The sequence below is a fragment of the Astyanax mexicanus genome, chromosome 22, assembly GCF_023375975.1.
Source record: "Astyanax mexicanus isolate ESR-SI-001 chromosome 22, AstMex3_surface, whole genome shotgun sequence".
NCBI lineage: Eukaryota > Metazoa > Chordata > Actinopteri > Characiformes > Acestrorhamphidae > Astyanax > Astyanax mexicanus.
The window spans coordinates 18,416,998-18,437,871 of record NC_064429.1 but is presented as its reverse complement, the minus strand read 5'-3'; the positions used below and the strand labels follow the sequence as shown (position 1 = coordinate 18,437,871).

The following is a 20,874-nucleotide window of genomic DNA, read 5'->3' as shown; positions in this document are numbered from 1 at the left end:
CTCACACACACACACACTCCAGTAGCGCCACGGTTCCAGCACGTTCGGCGCAGCATAGTGAAAGTGATCACTAAGCCCCGCCACAAAAATACAGGACCGCTTGATTGACGTCCGCCTCGACCAATCAGGCTGCAAAGCGGGTAATATTTCGGCTCGTATCGACCAATCAAAAACGAGCCTTCGCTTAACTTGAAGATGTCAGCGAAAAAAACACAGAGGGGGAGGGGATCCACTAATGGCAGTCATATTTTGAAGGCGAAATAATGCTGTAGGTCCAAAATATCGATTTGTGTCGCCTGTAAGGTAACCGAGTCTTATACTGTTTACCTTAAAAATGTGAATAAATACTGGTTAGTTGGAATAGGGGTCAGGTTTGGGGCTGTGGAGAGGTCTCGGGGGCTGTTAGGGCTCGCTGTGGCATAGCTTAGATAACTGTACAGACGGGGCTAGCTGGCTAACCTGCTAGCATGCTGCTAACAAGCTGGGTACTTCTGGTGTATAGGTAATATAGCGCTAGCTGCGAGCGGGCGGCTGGCTGGCTGTAGACGGGTATCTAGGCTTGCTAGCCCAGCCTTCTTACCTGAGCTGCGCGTCGGCGAGAAGTTTGAGAAGAATACAGACTAATAGTTAGCTGGGATAAATAGTTATTTAGCTCACTCGCTGACTGACAGCAAGCAGTAACTGAACGCAGCCCTGTTTCAGGCTCTTCTGCTGCAGACAGAACTGTCATGGCGAAGTCTCAGAAACTTTTCTCTGCCAGATTTAACGGAACTGCAACGGCGCTGCTGTCCCAAAATAACAACTTCAGGCTAATAGTCTGCTCCTTACTGAGCTGAAACTTAATTACTGCTGAAAAATATATTTAAAAAATCTAATTTAGTCACGTATGTCTCACAAAGTTTCCCTGATTTTTGGTTATTTGCAGAGGTGACAGTTCAAATATGGCAAATTCAGGTCAATACAGTAAAAATCCACCGCAGGTTTTCCTTCCAACCGCCCGGGCTGCTCACTGTCTCCGCTGCAGCCGGTCCGCCCAGTCAGCTGAAACGAAATACCGGAGTGGACTTTTACTTTTTGAACTGAATTTTCCTAATTTGTTTATTTGAGGCCACACACCTTAGGCCTGTAACTACAGCGTATCTACTGCTTTACGATAATTTAGATTCAAATATAGATTCAGAAATAAAATCCTGTGCTGGATTTTTACTTTTTTTGACCTGAATATGTCATATTTGTTTATTTGAAGCCTATAGAGTTTATCTACTGCCTATATAAGGTAATTTATATGCAGAAATAAATTACTGTGGTAAATGTGTACTTTTTGACTTGGATATGCCACTGTTGATACATTATCATGGAAAAAATGAGAGACCACTTCAGTTTCTGAATCAGTTTCTCTGATTTAGCTATATATATATATATATATATATATATATATATATATATATATATATATATATATATAGCAAATTCCTAATTAAAAAATATTGTCATTTAGAGCATTTATTTGCAGAAAAGGAAAAATGGCTGAAATAACAGAAAAACATGCAGAGCTTTCAGACCTCAAATAATGCAAAGAAAACAAGTTCATATTCATAAAGTTATACGAGTTCAGATATCAACATTAAGTGGAATAACCCTGGTTATCCTCTTGTCCTTTTGATTATATTAAATATTATTTTCAATTTGGTAAAATCAAAGAAACTCATCATTTTTAATTGGTTTCTTATTTTTTCAGAGCTGTATATTTATTTATATGCTATGTTTAAGACCACAATGTAAAGCTAGGTCTCTATAGGTTATTACACTGCTCTAGAAATTTAGATAGATGTTTTAATTTTTTGTTAGAATAGACCACTTTTATAATATAGAATTTAGTTGTTATGCCTAAATTGTAGGAACATAATTTTTTTTATTAATATTTTATCAATTGCTTTGAATAATAATTATTTTACTTTAATGTTATGGTTAGGGCAATAAAAACTGATTTGTATTTAGTATTATTTTTGATTTCATTTAAATAGAATACAGACTTGAAATACTCGTAGAAAATAAGATGAAGAATATAGCACACAGCCCACACAAAGTTACCTAAGGTAGCTTGGGGGGAATCGCTATGCACTGATGGTGAGTGTCAGAATTTGGGGGACAAACCCAGTATGCAAATAGATTGTGCCAAAAGCCAATAAAAAAAGCTGCCAGTGGCAACAGACTAAACTTCAACTCTAAGATTCAGCTCTGTCTCAAAATCTCCATTTAAACATATATGTGCCCACAAAACCTAATTTAAAATAGTTGAATGATGTTTGAAATATCCAATTTTACATAAAACAGACCTAATTTGTTTAAGTTCAAACTAATTGTGGGTTTTCTGTGTATTGCTTTAGGAAAATTCTGATTCAGAAATAAAATACAAGCGTGGATTTCTACTTTTTACAACTGAATTTGCCACTGTTGAAAAAAATAGGTAAATTGTTTTCCACTTTTAAAATACATTTTAAAGGGAAAACATTTTCTGCCACTTCTACAACAGCTTAATAAACTGTTTTTTCTATTGGATTATATCCAAAATAAGCTCTTCTTACATAAAAAAACGAGGGAAAATGAGGGAATTGTGAGTTACTTGACCATTACTAATTCAGCAGTGGATTTGAGGTGAAGGTCGTCTAAAGAGACATGTGTCAGATTGTCATTTGGGTCATATGGTTGCGTTGTTATGCAAATTATGTCTTACTTTTTTTAGTAAAACAAAAATACTCATGCATTGTTTCTTTACAAATAAAGGATTTTAGAGGAATTATCATGCTTTTGTTGGAGTAACTATCTCTGCTTTCCAGATTTTTTTTATTTTTTTTATTTAATTAAATTTTTATTATTTTATTTTGTAGCAGTGCTGTGATTTGCTTGTATTCAGGATGTTAAATGAGTACCACCCCACTACATTCCCAGCTTTTGAGTTTAACCCAGAAGTATTTTTATTTTTTCACATTTTTAATGCGTATACTCCTCTAGGCCATGCCAGTAGGTTCATTCTATTGGCAGTACTCTACAGCGATTAGCTGCATGTGTACATTTGTACACCACTGTCAGCAAGGAATACTGGGGAACTTAAGGAGCTAAAAACATTTAATAGAAGGGGTGTCCACTAGGGGTGGGCAATATTATATCGTATACAATATATCGTGACACAGAAATATCATGATATTAAAAATCCATATCGTGATAATAGGACTGTTCTGTCTTAAAAGTAGTCTATTATTTACTGTGAAGCTTTAGGTGTATTTATTGTATAATTGTTTTAGTTTGCAGTTTATATGCATGCACTAAATATTCTGCAATATTTTTTGCTGCATTATATTATTTTATGCTATTATTTATTTTGGCACATTATGATTATTCTGTTATACTATATTCCTGAAATGAATTAATTATTTTAGTTTTCCTGTATCGCCAAGTATATCGTTATCGCAAAAATACCCTGAAATATCGTGATATTATTTTAGAGCCATATCGCCCACCCCTAGTGTCCACAAATATTTGGACATGTATTGTACCATGTCGCAAGTCATTTATAAAGCAAGTGTTCTACTTTTAAACTTAATGTTAACACAGTTTTCAGTTGTTTTGAACAGTTAAACTGTGTACAGTTGATTTTATTGTGTTTCATTATTTTCGGAATTTTTCAACAGCTGATAGATGTCCACACCAACCGATCCGTCAGTCGGAATGTCCCATCCTGGTCCATCTCCAGGCGCTGGCCTGTCCCCGGGGCCCATCCTTGGGCCCAGCCCTGGTCCGGGCCCTTCACCAGGCTCTGTTCACAGTATGATGGGCCCCAGCCCAGGACCACCCAGCGTTCCTCATAGCATTCAGGGTCAGGGGTCAGGAGACTACAGTCAAGAGGGCATGCACCCCATGCACAAGGTATGTGGGTTTGTGTATATATGTATGGAATAGACTAGTTACTGTGTCTTACCTGCTTTTCTAGGAGTAGTTACAAGTACCTGATGTAGAACAACATCCTTTATCAGTTGTATGTCTGTAAAACAACAGTTCAATAAGTTTACAGAAGCTACTATATACTATATACTACTTAGAAAATAATATTTTGTTGACTACTATCATTTACACACATTTTACTTGAGTTACTATCTTTATCTATCTATGTCAGTGTTGCATAACATACGATTTTTCAAATTGATGTTTCGTTTCATAATGTCTATTAATATAATACTCCTTTATTATGGCAACTGATTCCTGACAAATTAAACATACACACTTCCCTCTGAACTCAGTTACAAAATAGTCATTTTCCCCAACGTGCCTAAAAGCATTCGTTGTCTATTTTCCATTTCTTTGTAGTTGCCATGTTTTCCCAAAAACTCATGAACATTAATGTAGGCATAATGAAGGAAGTAAAGGAGATGGGGAGCGTTTTAGATTGGGTTTATGTGATAGCGACACCTAGTATTCAAAAACCTGCTTAAAACTTTCATTTTATTTTTAAAATACCTCATGGGCCATTCCAAAAAAAGGAAGCAGGCTGTAGTTTGGACACCCCTGATCTGTGAACACATTCATAACACATTATTATGCATTAATAAATCAATGAAACCAAAGCTAGAAATATTTGTAAAAAAAAAATTACACATTGTAGCCACACTAATCATAATGCATCATAAGCTGTGTGTGTAATATTTTTACTGGGTATATAATGAATATTATATTCATTATTATAATTTTTAACTTTGTATACATAGAGTATAAAAGGTGTTATACAAAGATGTTACAATATATTAGAAATGACTATAAGCTGTATTAATGTTCAAGATTGTGTGTTTAATGTTAGAAGTGTTTACAAGTGGCTAAAAGTATTTGTGCGTAAATAAGTAATCAGATTTGTTATGTCTAACGCACTTAAAAAAACAAAATACATTTGCATTTTTGAGTTCTTTAATACTAATGGTAAAGGGAGCTTGTGAATGTGCTGTTTAATTTTGCTGGTATGTTTTAGCCTATGGAAGGAATGCATGATAAGGGGATGGGAGAGGACATGCACTATGGGCAGATGAAAGGTGTTGGAATGAGATCTCTTCACAGTGGCATGGGTCCTCCTCAGAGTCCAATGGATCAGCACAGCCAAGGTATGTTGTGTATTGCACGAAATATATATTTAATACGTTATTAATACATTTCACTAATTAGGCATAAATTACTTTTCAGTACTTTTTTTTTTTCATTCAATACAGGGATGGGCAACTTCCATGATGGAGAGGGCCACATTTTTTTCAGCATGACCATTGGAGGGCCACATGACCTCGCACTTCAAATAATTGAATATGAAAAACGCTACAAATGATTTTCAATAAGAACAAATTTTATATGAATTTATATCTGTATGTTTACAGCACCAACATTTATCAACAACTATTTTCTGCATATTAATGCATTTTAATACGGCAAAAGACAAACCGTTTGCTTAAAAAAAGTGCAAAAAGGAAGTCCTTCATATCAAAGAACAAAAAGTTTGCTTAAAAAACTGATTGCAAATACAGTAGTTCCTCTGTGTAAAATAAGTTCATTATAACAAGTCCTTCATAAGCAACAAGGACAAAACATTTGCTTATAAAAGTGCAAAAGGCATTTGAACTCATTTATAACAAAGAACAAAAAAGATTTAAAAACTGATTGCAAATAGCTCATTCAATAATAGCAGAAAACTAGACCACAGAGGCCCAACATTTATTGAAGCTAATGAGAGAGCTGTGGTTTGGCCTGCTGGCTCACAATGGACTGGATGTCAATGTCAATTTTCGTGGTTGTCTAGCGGTCAAAAGTAGAATTACGTTTTTTTTTTGTTTGTTTTTTTGTTTTTTTTTTAATTATGAAATTATGAAATTATTTTTGATCTATTCGCGGGCCGCACTGAGTGATGACGAGGGCCGTGTGCGGCCCCCGGGCCGCCAGTTGCCCATCCCTGATTTAATATATTATTTTATGTTGTGTGAATAGTGTGGACTGATACCAATGTGTGTGTTTTTTTAATTAATGTCAAGAATAAAGATTTGTTTTTAAATCTCCCGTTTTCTAGGATATCTGTCCCCCCACCCTTCCCCGATGGGACCTGTACCAGAGCATGTGCCAAGCCCCATGTCAGGAGGTGGTCCTACACCACCCCAGATGCCCCAGGCCCAGTCAGGCCCCATGATGCAGATGGACCCTCAGGGGATGGGGCAACAGGGCCGTGGTCACTCTGCCTTCAGCCCTGTGCAACTGCAGCAGCTCCGCGCTCAGATCCTGGCCTACAAGATTCTGGGACGAGGACAGCCTCTTCCCGAGAACCTGCAGCTGGCTGTGCAAGGCAAGAGGAGCCTTCCCACAATGCAGCAGCAGCCTGTCAACAGTAGTCCTTACAACAGGCCTCCAGGTGCGTGCTGGGATTTCTAGGTTTGTTAGAGGTACCACAGCCACATTTAAACTGTAATTAATTTAGGCTTTCTTATCTCTAATAACTACTTAATTTATATTTTAATCTACCGTATTTTTCACACTATAAGGCGCACCATATTATAAGGCGCGCTATCAATTAACTTCTATTTTCTCGTCTATTTTCATACATAAGGTGCACTGGATTATAAGGCAGTTTTTAAGAGACACTATAAGGAACTTTTAGTTCAGCATGTCTCATCGCTGGGTGGTGGTGGGGTGTAGCTAACTAAGTTAGGTAAAGCTAAGCTAAATAAACAAAACTGCAATAAAAAATACTTTCTTTTAAAGTCAAACAAGTGCTGGATGTAAATCTACACAGATTTGTCTCCTGAAAACTGTTTATTTCAGTGAGTAAAGAGCTTCTATTTATTTACAGTAAGCTTAGATTCCCGAATTTCTCCATCACTAAGGCTGGAGCATTAACATTACCCCTACCATTAGCGGGTAATGCTAATGCTGCTCCAGCAGTGCTAGCCGGGGTTAGGAGCAGGCTACAGGCCGATAATATTCACCTCTGAACTGCGAAATAGCTAGCGTGAGTAGAGGGTAATGCTAATGCTTCTTCAGCAGTGCTTGCCGGGGTTAGGAGCAGACTACAGGCCTAAAAGAGCTAGCACGGTTAGCAGGTAATGCTAATGCTGCTCCAAAAGCAAAAGCCGGGGTTAGGAGCAGGCTACAGGCCGATAATACTCAACCTCTAATGCTGCTTCAACAGCAAAAGCCGGGGTTAGGAGCAGACTACAGGCTGATAATACTCACCTCTAAACTGCAAAAGAGCTATGGTGGTTCAGTGCTAGCCGGGGTAAGCAGCAGGCTACAGGCTCATAATACTCACTTTTGGACGGGGAAATAGGTGACAGAATACAAAATAAAATAACATTATTCTACATTAATGTGTGTATAAATCCAGTTGTAAGAGCACTGGTTGAACTGTGGTAAAACCCCAATTACGTTTTATTCTGGCTGTAAATGTCTTCTGTAGCTATGAACATTGATGAACTGGAAGCAGAAGGTGCTTTTAGGACAAGTATACTGTTTGCTTTCATTTAAACTAAGCTTTCAATACGGAGCTGTACATTTTACATTTTGTATAATTTCTAAATTCCATTCCCTTTCTGTTAAGAGACTCACTCCTCCTATTTCAATAATAGTTTTCCATCCTTCGTTTGCTTGTGTTGTTTTATAGGTATGCCGATTTCCCACGGAGGTCCTGCGTCTGGCCCGTGTCCCACTCCAGCCTTGCAGACACATGCTCAGAGCACCGGGCCAAAACCATGGGCTGAGGGTGAGCATAGTGTTCTCTTTAAACTCAGACTAAGTTCTTCCTTTGAACCTATGCATTAGTATTCCACCCACATTGGGGTCCCGTCTGTTCACTTTTGAAAAGTTATTACCGCTGTCTGATGCTACTTCAGAAAATGCTGAACTCAAAAGTGTTTTAAAATTGTCTGAGGGCCTCTGGAATTTATGCAGGTCTTGAAACTTGCTTCTTATATATCTGAAAAAGAGCTTATGTCTCACCAAACCTATTCTGAAATGAATAATGGTATTTTTTATATTATTTAAAGCACTGCATTTGAGGGCATACTCTAGATAAGAGTGTCATACATTTGTGTGAATGATTACATAAGGGTGAAATGGCAGTGCACAATGTTTTACAAGCTACCTGGGGTTGATTGTTACATTCACTACATTAACATGTAATGTGGACTTTTTGCACCCCTAGTTGTAACACAGTGTTTTAGCTGTTTCTGTCATGTTAAGTCTAAAGTCTGGTAAGCTGTAGCTGTAACATTGTAGGTCTAGTTGTAATACTGTTACATACATTTTCATCATTTTTAAGACTTTAGTCTAGCTAGCTGTAATTGTAACACTTCAGTACACTTTGCAATATACTTGCAGCTGACCTGTGTATTCACCATGTCTTTAAAGGTCAAGGTGCTGAAGCCCCCTCTGGCCCCCAGAAGCTTCCTGTTCCAGCCCCTAGTGGCAGACCTTCTCCTGCCCCTCCGCAGGCTTCTACAGCCCCCCAGCCCATGCCCAGCACTTCTCTCACTCCGCAACCTCAACCCCAGTCCCAGCCTCAGCTGCTGCAGCAGCCGCAGCAGGGCCCAGGCCAGCCCTCGCTCATCATCCAGCTCCAGCAAAAACAGAACCGCGTCACCCCCGTCCAGAAACCCCTAGGTCTGGATCCTGTGGAGCTCCTGCAGGAGCGAGAGTACAGGTACATGTCTCTGTTAAGTTGTTTTCAGCTTGTTAAAGGTGCTGTCAGTGCTCGTGGTGTAGTGCTGTGGCCTCACACTGTGAAAGGACAGATAGAGATCACAGCCCATAAGGTTCCTGTTTTTTCACCTGAAACAAGCCTGTTATCTAATACCTTGAGACTGCAAGTTTTACTTTGGACTTTCTTTCTCTGAGTAAATAAGCTTGCCCTTTTTTAGGGTGCTGACATTTGTTAGAGAGAGTGTGTGAATTGAATGTTTTGAAGTCTAAGACTTTGGTTAGACAGGTAGTTAAATCTAATTTGAAGAAAGAAAAAGATTATGTAACTGTCCAAGTGTGGTGTGAGTTTTCAAATGCCTTGAATGGACAAGTGATTTGTATATTATGTATTTTTAGATATGGTTAAAGGAACATTAAGGATTATATTCTTTGTAGTAACTTATAACATGACCAGGATGTATCATCAGATATTAAGGAAACACGAGGAGTTAAAGCAGCTCTTCAACCATTATGTTTTACTTGAACTGTACTCTACATCACAGAAATCTGTGTGGGATTAAGCCTTCGAACCGGGCCACTGTCATTGCCCCAGTCCTATTTTTTTACTCTCTGGGTTGCCAGGTATAGACAGCAGCACGTAAACTGTTTGCTGCAGCCATGGAAATGGGTGAGCTGGTAATTGATCTGGTGAACAGCACTTAGCTTCAGAAAGGTTGCTGAGGATAGCTGGGTAATTAACCACCACCAGTAGCCAATATATATGTTTTTATATGTGTTTTGGGGAGAAGCGGGAGGGGAAGAAAACTATGCAATGTTTGTAAATTGGACTCCTGTAGCCATTTTACACACTTGGTTGCATTTATTACTGATTGTTCGTTTAAGGTGCAACACTTTAAATTCCACTGCATGCATTTTGGTACTTATAGATAGCAATAAGCTGAACTAAACTTAAATCCGATCATAAGAAAATGTTATTAAAATATATTTCATCTTATCCATTGTAACCTGCTCACACTTTACATATTAGAAAATCCTAATATACTACTAAAAACAGAGCATCTCACATGGTCAATTCCTCTGAAGTTCTTTAGTCTAGGGTTTTTATTGGTCATAACTAGGGCTGGAGGGACACATCAACTTAAATGAAATAAACAGTTACAAAATATGTGAACAGATGGCAGCACTATATGTACCAAACTGCACCAGATAGCAAAAAATACTGCACCACAAGTTTTTCATTATTCAGGTTAAATTGTTTGAGTCAAGCATACACAAACCCTCATTTAGGCTTATCAATAAATAAGTTGTTTTAATACATGACTAAGCCAAAAAATAATCATTAGATTAATTGATTTTAAAAAGTAATTATTCACTGAAGCCCCAGATCCAACTGGAAGGAATCACCATTTTATGATAGTAACCATTTTGTACTGAAAAAATCAATCATGCTTGAAAATATTGAAAGCGCTTCAGATCATTTCAGAGCTCAGTCAGAGCGTAAAAATATATTGACTGGTTTCTCCTCTCACACCGTCTGATCATCTCTGCACTGCTTTGCTTCTGATGGAGGTCCTGACCTGAAGAATTGCTTCAACACTACTACAAAACTAGTGTTTACTCAACATTAAACCTTAAACTTGACCAGGGATCTGCCTGTGAGACTTCCCCACTTCACTCTCAGAATTATATACTTTATTTACAAACAGGTCCAATGTATTTGAACAGCACAGTTTAAAAAGTGGATTTAAATTGAAACAATCCATTTACTCTTTAATTTAAGTGTTTTAATTACACTATTACTTTAACCATCTAAAACAGAGTTCTGATGAAAAGGCCTGGAAAATCACAGAAAACTAAGCTTAACTCTACATTCTGTATTGTTATGATCAATCATAGTGAAAAACAAATAAACTAATGCATGATGTGAGAAAAGAAAGAGTCAGTTCTGCGAGTGTTTCTCAAAGATATTCGCAAAGCAAAACTTAAAAACAAGAACAACTTTGTTGACTCTTCCCGGACACTAAATTGAATCAAAAACATTGATTCAACACTGCCAAATATACAGTATTTATTCACTATTACGTCCATAAAATATAATTATATATTTATACAAAAAATAAACAAACAGATGTACTTAGGCCCTGTATATATATCGAAAAAAAATAAGGGACCACTTGAAAACGATGAGTTTCTTTGATTTAACCATATTAAAAACCTCTGGAATATAATCGAGAGGAGTGGCACCAGGAGTGGCATAAAGTTATTCAAAAGCAGTGTGTAAAATGTTAAAATGTTGTCCGTAGTTTATAGAATAAAACAACAATGTTCATTTTTCTGAAACATATACCTATGAATGGCAAAATCTGAAAAACTGAGGTGAGGTGAGGTGGTTTCTTATTTTTTCCAGCTTTATATATATATATATGCGTATATATATATACGTATATATATATACGTATATATATATATATATACGTATATATATATATATACGTATATATATATATATATATATATATATATATAAACATCAGCATGCTTTTTAGACCAAACTAAAGACCAAATAACCCATAAATGTTCAACAACTGAAGACTGCTGCAGTAAAGGGCTAGAAAAGCATATCAGAAGAGGAAATGTCATTGGGTGCAATTACATTTGAGCCTGTGCAAATGGCAAGACTATGTAAAAAGGCTGTATTTTCATTAAACTCTTTAAATTAAAGCTGAAAATCTACACTGTGGCATTGCTAAGGATCAAACCGCTGACCTCCTGATGATAAGGCCAGTGTGCCACTTGGGAGTCCAAGCCTCTGCAATCATTTTAAAATAGCGAAGCCAACATAAAGCATCCTGCATTGATGAGGAATAATCATATTGCTTAAAAGACCAGGCTAGGCTTTGATCCCCAAAAGCTAGGGATGTGGAATAATGAGCATCATTACGTGAAATAGTGAATATCTCTCTCATCTGAAAATGCAGTATTGTTGTCTGTGGTTTAGTGAAGGGTTGGGCATTGTCCACTTTTTTGTAGCGCCATACTGTCTCAAAATATAACTGCAGTATACAGTATTAGCAGGGTCAAAAAGAATAACGTAAGTAGTGCAGATTGTTCTACCCTACCTATATATGTACCAAACAGCTTATTCTGCATTATTCAAAAAATAAATTGATACTTTGTCATCAAGTTCACAGTTAAGCAGTATTTTAAGTGTATCCACATACATTTATACCCCTCTAACCCCTGTATGGCATTAGGCGCAGTGCCAATAAGTTCATGTTTTTGTGCTTAAGATAGTCCTATTCTATTGGTGGTACTTTTCAACTGGGACTAGACAAGCTGTTTGTATGTGTGTGTGTGTGTGTGTGTGTGTGTGTGTGCACGTGTGTGTGCTCCTGTTTAGCAATGGGTGCAACCTGGTATAACTGAGTGCATTCATTAGATAAGGTGTCCAAAGACATATGGATAATATTGTGTAGGTTCTTTTTAGTTACAGGGTTCTATAGCACTATGAAAGCCAAACTTCAGTAAAGTGTCACACATAAAAATGGTTTATCGTAGCTGTAAATTGAAAAAGGACAAAATAATATTCCTTTATAAATCATTGGTTGTTAGGATTTCAGTTAAATCAGTCATTGTCACATCTTGGCCTCGTCTCGTGTCTCTGTGTGTCTTCCCCACGTGACCTGTGCTCCCCTGTGTCTCCTGTCTCAGTACTTTTCCATGTGTGTCTCATTTGTAGCTCCGCCCCTTCCCCAGGTGTTTCCAATTCTAGTGTGTTTGTGTTACTATAAATAGCCCTCCTCTGCCACCTTGTCCTCCGTCGGTCTTTGCACTAACCCCTGTTGTTTGTCGTACCTCTGTTTCTTGTGTTCATTCCTGCGCTCCTTGGTTTCCTGCTCTGTGTTTATCCCATCTTGTTTTAGTTCCTTGTTTATCTTGTTTATTCCTGGTTATTGTCTCTGCTTTGTTTAGTTCATAGTCTTGTTTCATTCATTTGTTCTGTGTTTATCCGTCTATTTGTTTACTTGTTATTTATTTATTAAATTATTGTTTATTGATTTCACCCTACCTGCACTTGCGTCCGCCTCCTCGTCTCCCTGCCTGGGTCACTTCGTGACAGTCATATAGCAGACAAACACACTGATATTTCAGAAGTGAAATGAAGTTTATAGGGTTTACAGAAACTGTGCAATAATTATTTAAACAAAATTAAGCATACATTATTAAGTAGGTCCTCCTTTTGCAGAAAAAAACAGCTTCTAAACGCTTCCTATAGCTTCCAATGAGAGTCTGGCTTCTGGTTGAAGGTATTTTGGATCCTTCTTCTTTACAAAACATCTCCAGTTCAGTCAGGTTTGGTGGTTTTTAAGCATGGACAGCCTGCTTTAAGTCACACCACAGATTTTCAGTAGTATTCAGGTCTGGGGACTGAGAATATCATTCCAGAACGTTGTTGTTTTAGTTTCATCAGTCCACGGCACATTATTCCAAAATGACATGTCTACATGCGCTTTAGATTTAGCATACTTCAAGTGACTCTGTTTGTGGCGTGTGCTCAGAAAAGGCTTCTTCTGCGTTACTCTCCCATAAAGACTCTCCTTGTGTAAAGTGTGCTGAATAGCTGAACTATGCACAGTGACTCCATCTGCAGCAAGATTATGTTGTAGGTCTTTGGAGCTGGTCTGTGGGTTGACTATGACTGTTCTCTCCATCCTTCTCCTCTGCTTATCTGAGATTTTTCTTGGTCTGCTACTTCAGGTCTTAACTAGAACTGTGCCTGTGGTTCTTCCATTTCCTCACTATGTTCCTCACAGTGGAAACTGATGGCTGAAACCTCTGAGATTTTAGCTTTTTGTATCCTTCCTCTAAACCATGATGTTGAACAGTCTTTGTTTTCAGGTCATTTGAGAGTTGTGTGTTTTGAGGTTCTCATGTTGCCACTCTACAGAGAAGATGCAAAGAGGAGAAAATTGTGCAATTGGCTCCTTAACTCTTTCTCATGATTAGATTCACCTGTGTGAATGTAGGTCAAGGTCAATGAGCTTACCCAACAAATTTTGTGTAGCAATAATTGGTGCTAAAGGTAATCAAATCAATAAAACAACAAGGGTATGCATGTGCCTAATTTTATTCAGATAATTATTGCATTCTTTCTGTAAATCCTATAAACTTTATTTCATTTCTCAAATATCACTGTGTTCATCTGCTATATGATATATTTAACTAAAATTGCTAATCTGAACAACAAATTTATAAAGGAAATTCATGAAAATGATCAGGGGTGCCCAAACTTTTTAATCAGTTTATTAGCATTGCTCCAGTGATATAAATTAAGACAGACCACATACAGCAGAATATCAGACTGTGCAGACTGAAATACAGTCCTGTCTTCTCTCTGTATTAAGTGAAGTCTATGTCAAATCTCACCTTTTGTATCTGTATCTTTGTCAAAAGGTTACAAGCCAGAATCGCCCACAGAATCCAAGAGCTGGAGAATTTGCCGGGTTCACTGCCTCCTGACCTTAGAACTAAAGCAACAGTCGAGCTGAAAGCCTTGAGGCTGCTCAACTTCCAGCGGCAGGTAAAGACATAAAATCAAACATATCTGACAGCAGAACCCTGCTGCTGCTTTTACTAGTTTCTTTCTTTTTTTTACGCCCAGTTTAAAAGGCTCCTAGTGTTGTATTTATACTCAATATTTACGCATAATTGAAAAAAGGCATATGGATAGTATCACTGTCCATGTTAAAAGTGCCTTGCTGTTCTTTCACACTGCTTATATACTGTATATGTTTTCCTGGTGTTAATTAGAGTTGAGTCAAGTGTTTTGGAACTATTAGATGTGTGAAGCACAGGTTCTCCAGGGCTTAGATTTGAACCCAGTGCAACTGTGTGTGAATTGCAAAGAGATCTCCATTAGGGGGTGCTCTTGTTGTATTTATAAGTCTCAGTCTTTCTAACTGCATGTTTAGTTTGGTGAGAGTCAAGCTAAGAGCCAAGAGGGTTTTATTCTCATTACGTCTGAGTACAGGTACAAAGTATAATGAAATTACATATAAATTACAATAAATACAACAGACTAGAGACAATTTAACAGACAGGACAGTGCAGTTCGATACGGTACAATAAAAATTCTAGTGAGGATAAGGTGCAGAGATGTGTAACATACTGTAACATATAGAACATATATGATCACAGCAGTTACTGAGGTAAAGAGTTCATAGTTGTTTTGGGAGAAGCAGCAAATATTGTTGATATGGAGTGCTAAAAGCGTGTGTGTAGAGTGATGGGTGGTTTCAGTACAGTTCTTGTGTGTGTGAGTGTGTTTAGTGTGAGGGTGTGGGGTGGTGGGGGTGGTGTTTAGTGTGAGGGTGTGGGGTGGTGGGGGTGGTGTTGAGTGTGAGGGTGTGGGGTGGTGGGGGTGGGGTTCAGCTCTGTCTCCGTGAGTTGAGGAGTCTGACTGCCTGGTGGATGAAGCTGTTTCAGAGTCTAGTAGTGGAGGCTCGGATGCTACTGTACCTTCTGCCAGACTGCATCAGAGCAAAGAGTCCGTGTGAGGGATGGGTGGAGTCATCCACAATGCAGGTGTTTTTGCAGATGCACAAAGTGGTGTAGATTGCCTGTATGTGCTTTAACACAGCAACCTGTGCACTGCTGATGTAATGCTACAATATATAATAGACAAATTCTAACATTTTTATATAATTAACTTGTACAATCAGCAATGGTTTCATTTACATCAACTTTATAAAATGTAATACACATCCAAACTTTTCTTTAGAAGTGCATGCTTATGTACACTTCCTTAGATACATTTTACTGACCTTTATATCTTATTGTGACTGTCTGCACTGTTCTGTTTTCTTCAGCTCCGGCAGGATGTAGTGGCCTGCATGCGCAGAGACACCACTTTAGAGACGGCCCTGAACTCCAAAGCCTACAAGCGAAGCAAGAGGCAGACTCTGAGAGAGGCCCGCATGACAGAGAAGTTGGAGAAGCAGCAGAAGATTGAGCAGGAGAGGAAGCGCCGGCAGAAACATCAGGTAGGACTACCCAGATTTTCTATAGTATTTTTCGCACTACAAGGTGCACTTAAAAACCCTTTAATTTTCTAAAAGTCGTCAGTGTGCCTTATAATCTGGTGCACCTTATGTATGAATTTTACCAGTCAGGTTGTAAGGAAAAGTAAAGCCACTCTGCTGTAGTACAGCGTTATAATGGAGTTTCAGTTTAGTTCTCCAGCACCAAGACAGGAGACTGGAGCAGTATTAACATTAGCCGCTACCCATGCTATGCGCTAGTTCTTTAGCAGTTCAAGCATAAGTATTATCGGCCCGTTGCCTGGATTTACTGCTTTACTGGCTTTACTGCTCCTTACAACCTGATTAGTAAAATGTATACATGAGATGCACTGAATTAAAAGGCGTACTAACCATTTTTGGAAAAAAATTAAAGGATTTTAAGTGCATTTTATAGTGTGAAAAATATGGTATAGCTAATGTCGTTTTTTATTGATTCTGAATCATCTACGTCCGAATCGAGATCCATCTAAAAATCTTAAATTTCCCCCACTATTAATGTTGACTGTTATGTTATGTTTTTTTCTTTTTCCTTTAAGGAATATCTTAACAGCATCCTTCAGCATGCTAAGGACTTCAAGGAGTACCACAGGTCCATTTCTGGAAAGATCCAGAAGCTGTCCAAGGCCGTCGCCACCTGGCATACCAATACAGAGAGGGAACAGAAAAAGGAGACTGAAAGAATTGAGAAAGAACGAATGAGGAGACTCATGGTAAGTTGGCCCAAAATACAGAATAGGGTGCTTTTTCAAGGGTTCTGCTTGTTTTAAAGTCCTTAAGTCCATTAAACCTTGCGTTCTTGTCCTGGTAAAGGCTGAAGATGAGGAGGGCTACAGGAAGCTGATTGACCAGAAGAAGGACAAACGTCTGGCCTATCTGCTCCAGCAGACGGATGAGTACGTGGCCAACCTCACGACCCTGGTCTATGAGCACAAAGCTGCTCAAGCTGCAAAGGAGAAAAAGAAAAGAAAAAAGAAGAAGAAGGTGGGTAGCAAAATGATTCATGATTTTTCTGGTTGAATTTTGCCTCCTTTCAACTCATTATAAGTAGATTAACCTGTGGAATTAGTCTCATAATTGATTTTACTGCACTTTAATCAGTAATGTCACTTTTCATTACTGTGTTAAATATGTTCCTTCCTGTCATTGACCCTTTTAGAAGGAAGAAGGAGATGCTGAAGGACTTGGAGTAATTGGACCTGATGGAGAGGTAAGTCACAAAAAAAAACCTGAAATCTGTACAAATACAATTCTGGCAGTGTTCCAACTGCTAGAAATCCATTAGCATCCAGCTGCTAAGATCAACACTCAGTGCAATTTAATTTAATTTACACAAATGTTCTTTCTTTTTGTTTATTGTTGCAGCCCATAGATGAGAGCAGTCAGATGAGCGAGCTCCCCGTCAAAGTCATTCAGACAGAGACAGGGAAGGTCCTGCAGGGCACAGATGCCCCCAAGTCCAGCCAGCTGGAGGCCTGGCTTGAGATGAACCCTGGGTGAGATATCCCTTTCTCTCATCTGAATTTTATTCATTGTTTTTGATTGTTGACGTACAAATTGGTGTTGCTGAGCTGCAGATCATATGCAGAATAATACGCTTTCACGCCCACTACTGTTGGTTTCCTGTAGTTACCTTTAATATAAACTCATCAATTTTATGTTGAACTGCATCAGTATACAACCTCAAAACTGTCACCAAAAAACGGGGCAGCGTGGATAATGCAAATAATTAAAAAATGCATTGTTTCTTATATTGACGTTTTCTATGTGTCATGCTTGTATGTGTGTGACATCACAGCCTGATGTTTCATTTAAATAAAGTTGAGCTCTTCTGAACTTTTTCACCGGACGGCAAGGCTGCGTTCAATGCAACCCAGCATGCAAAGCAGCATGTGGCGGCTCTCTCCATTAAAATGAATAGGAAGCGTCAAGGCTTAAGTGCTAGTAGACACATACCATAACAAAAAGTTACAAAACAAAATGGAGGTGCTTTGGTGATCTAAGCAGACCAGGAATTAAACCCCAGTCTCCCACATGATCTGGTAGTTCATTAGCTGCCGGTGGTGTTATCCACTGCGCCACACCAAGTTTTGATGCTTTTCCAATAAGAATATAATCTGCTGAGTTACTGCGTTTAACTAAGCTTTATCGGGGGAAATAAATGTTAGTGTTGCTGCATATATTGCTTTTTTTGCACGCTTTCATGGGAGAGAAAAAAGAAAAAGAGAGGCTGAAAGTCCTCAGCACAAGTCTTGATGCTGTGTCGTCAGTTTAAAGGTAACTGAAGAGTGGATGAAAGTTGCGTATGACTTCTTAGGTCGCAAGCTGGATTAGCATGTTTGCTAACCGGACAGCACAAGCAGCCGCGAGCACACTCACACAGAGAAACTTGTGTGATATGAGGAACTGCCAGTGTGAACACAGCATGAGCATTCTCAGTCAATAGTGATCTTGTGGAGTAACAAAGTAACCTTACGTTTATTACATCAGTGATCCGGATCTTTTCTAGTACTGAATTTACAAAGATAAGTGCTCTTTATATTGTTTTACTATGCCAAAAGTCAATTTTAGACCAGAGTTCTCTTTTAATGCCTGAGCCTTTTGTAGATGCTTCTCTGTTTTGCAGGAATGGATGTATATTACCAACGTAATATAAAACGAATTTGACGAGACAAAACATGAAATATCTTGGGTATTCTCTCTGTCTGTAATAAAACAGACAATATAATTTAATGTATCTTTTCATACTACCCCGCGCTTTCAGATTTGGAGTTATATTAAAGATGTTTTTATTCGATAGGAGAAAACAGTAACTTTGTTTTTACACATGTCCTTTTGATTGCAGCTACGAAGTGGCTCCACGGTCAGACAGCGAAGAGAGTGGCTCAGAGTTTGAAGAGGAGGTGAGCATGCTGTTTTCTTCTTTCATTAACTCCTAACAACCGAGCGCTCCAGTGGGTCATCCACACACATACACATGTATACACACAGACACACACAGACTCACACGAACCTTTTGACTTTCCTTTTTTCCTCCCAACAACAACCATTAGCCAATTTTCATTACTTTGTCTTTGCGGACTTCCTTTGTGCTTCCTCTGTATAATCATTCTCACATTGTTCCAGTATCCAGTCGAGGGGTCAGCTTGACATCTTCTCTTCTTGCCTCCTCAGGATGAAGAAGAAGTGGTCTCCAGAGCTGAATCGGAGGAAAAGAAAATCATCGATCCCAACAGCGACGAAGTGTCTGAAACCGCAGCCAAACACATCATAGAGTAGGCGGCCTATTTTCACATCAAAGCTGAAGGACACTCCTTAGAAGTAGAGGGAGAGAGAGAGATGTCAGAGCAATTGTTTTATAATGACTGGTGTTTTGCTTCGGCTGATTTTCACCCCCCCTGCCATTTTCAGATTCTCTTTGTTTCTTTTGTTCCGTAGGTCGGCCTGCACTGCCTGTCTTATTTTTATGTTTTTTTTTTTTTTTTGTCTGTGATCATTTTTGATTCAGAAACTACAGTACAGTCAGTTATTCGAACCACTCTGACGTCATGGTTTGCTGTTTTGCTATCGCTAGGTCTGCCAAGCAGGATGTGGATGATGAGTACAGTGTCCAGGCAGGTGAGACCAGTTCTCAGTCCTACTATGGAGTTGCTCACGCTGTCATCGAGAAAGTGGAGAAGCAATCAACATTGCTGATCAACGGGACCCTTAAACATTATCAGGTAAAGCACAACCAGAACACTCAGAAATACATCACACTCTGACATGCCAAATCATGGGATAGCAGAATGTAAATTGATTGAATTCTGCACTGTAAGTGTTGTAAGCACTGTGGTGCTTAAAAGTTTTTATGTATGTATGCATAAATAGATTTTTTATGTAATGTAATGTTCTAGGTTGTAGTTTAGCTGTAAAATTGCTTTAAGGTCAAACACCCCCCAGGTTCTCAAGCCATTTGTGTCCCCCACCTCTGTAATCAAAATTTCGTCCATGGGCACCCAAAAGCAGTGTGTAAGACTGGTGGTGGAGAGCATGCCAAGAGACATGAAAGTTGTGATTATTATATATTTTAGAGCCATATTGCCCACCTCTACATGTGTACGAGGAATACATCATAGAAGGCATTACCACCCACAGTGAACAGTGCAGTGGAAGGTTATGATCGTGATCTGCAGCATCTGGCACGAATTGTCCATTCTCACAGACTAGCAGCTCTGTCAGACTAGCAGAAATCTGCCACATCCAGGATTTAAGTTGTTCTACTGTAATGCATGAAATGCCTAGTTTTGGATTTATCTGTAGATCTGTAGAGAACAGTGTTTTCTTTTCTTATCACCCTCCTCTCCTGATTGCTCAACCACTCGACTGATTAGTTTTTAAGATTTCTAAAAGTCTTGGCAAGGATCACTGGATGGAAGGAAAGTTAAAAAAAAAAAAGATTCTGCAAAAAGAAAAGTGAGAGAAAAAGACTCAATATGCTTTCAAAAAATAAAACTGATTTGTTCTGTCTCTTTAGATCCAGGGCCTGGAATGGATGGTGTCCTTGTACAACAACAACCTGAATGGCATCCTGGCTGACGAGATGGGCTTGGGGAAGACCATCCAGACCATTGCTCTCATTACATACCTAATGGAGCACAAGAGGCTCAATGGCCCTTATCTGATCATCGTTCCGCTATCGTGAGTTACAAGCTCACAGACACGAAACACTTGGCTAGCACACAAAGGAGCTGCGAAAGAGATGATAAGGACCATAATGAAGGGTTGAGTTCTCTTAAGAGGATTTGACTGAGTCTTTAAGTGTTAGTACACAGTGTTAAACACAGCTCTTTCTCCGTTGCCAGCTGAGGATAGATTATTCTTGGTAGAAAGTGCAATAAATTTTGAGTAGGTGTAAGATAAAGCCTTACTGTAAACGGAAAGCTGTAGGTGGCAAGCTGCAGGAGATAGAAGTAACTACACAACATATTGTTGCCAGGCCACGTCCTAAAAGGGGCATTTTCACTTACTGCCCTACTGAGTGAAGTGACTGATGTATTTTTTTGAAACATACACATGTGCAAGGTCTGGCTTTTGCACCAAG

General features: G+C 38.7%; 1 protein-coding gene across 3 annotated transcripts in view; it reads left to right on the top strand.

Moving 5' to 3' along the window:
• The first annotated feature begins 177 nt into the window (after positions 1 to 177).
• Positions 178 to 20,874, top strand: part of smarca2 (SWI/SNF related, matrix associated, actin dependent regulator of chromatin, subfamily a, member 2) — a 57,098-nt gene continuing 36,401 nt past the window's right edge. Inside the window, exons 1-16 of one of the 3 annotated variants that reach the window (XM_022664907.2) lie at positions 178 to 268; positions 3,690 to 3,924; positions 5,015 to 5,144; positions 6,092 to 6,427; positions 7,676 to 7,774; positions 8,422 to 8,713; positions 14,167 to 14,293; positions 15,582 to 15,755; positions 16,331 to 16,504; positions 16,605 to 16,775; positions 16,951 to 17,001; positions 17,157 to 17,287; positions 18,637 to 18,694; positions 18,966 to 19,066; positions 19,366 to 19,513; positions 20,308 to 20,471. In XM_022664907.2, the coding sequence (XP_022520628.2) occupies positions 3,697 to 3,924; positions 5,015 to 5,144; positions 6,092 to 6,427; positions 7,676 to 7,774; positions 8,422 to 8,713; positions 14,167 to 14,293; positions 15,582 to 15,755; positions 16,331 to 16,504; positions 16,605 to 16,775; positions 16,951 to 17,001; positions 17,157 to 17,287; positions 18,637 to 18,694; positions 18,966 to 19,066; positions 19,366 to 19,513; positions 20,308 to 20,471 (2,384 nt within the window). In that variant the 5' untranslated portion in view covers positions 178 to 268; positions 3,690 to 3,696. Of the gene's footprint in view, positions 304 to 3,689; positions 3,925 to 5,014; positions 5,145 to 6,091; positions 6,428 to 7,675; positions 7,775 to 8,421; positions 8,714 to 14,166; positions 14,294 to 15,581; positions 15,756 to 16,330; positions 16,505 to 16,604; positions 16,776 to 16,950; positions 17,002 to 17,156; positions 17,288 to 18,636; positions 18,695 to 18,965; positions 19,067 to 19,365; positions 19,514 to 20,307; positions 20,472 to 20,874 lie in introns of all 3 variants that reach the window. The other 2 variants (XM_022664906.2, XM_022664908.2) reach the window with 2 other exon arrangements.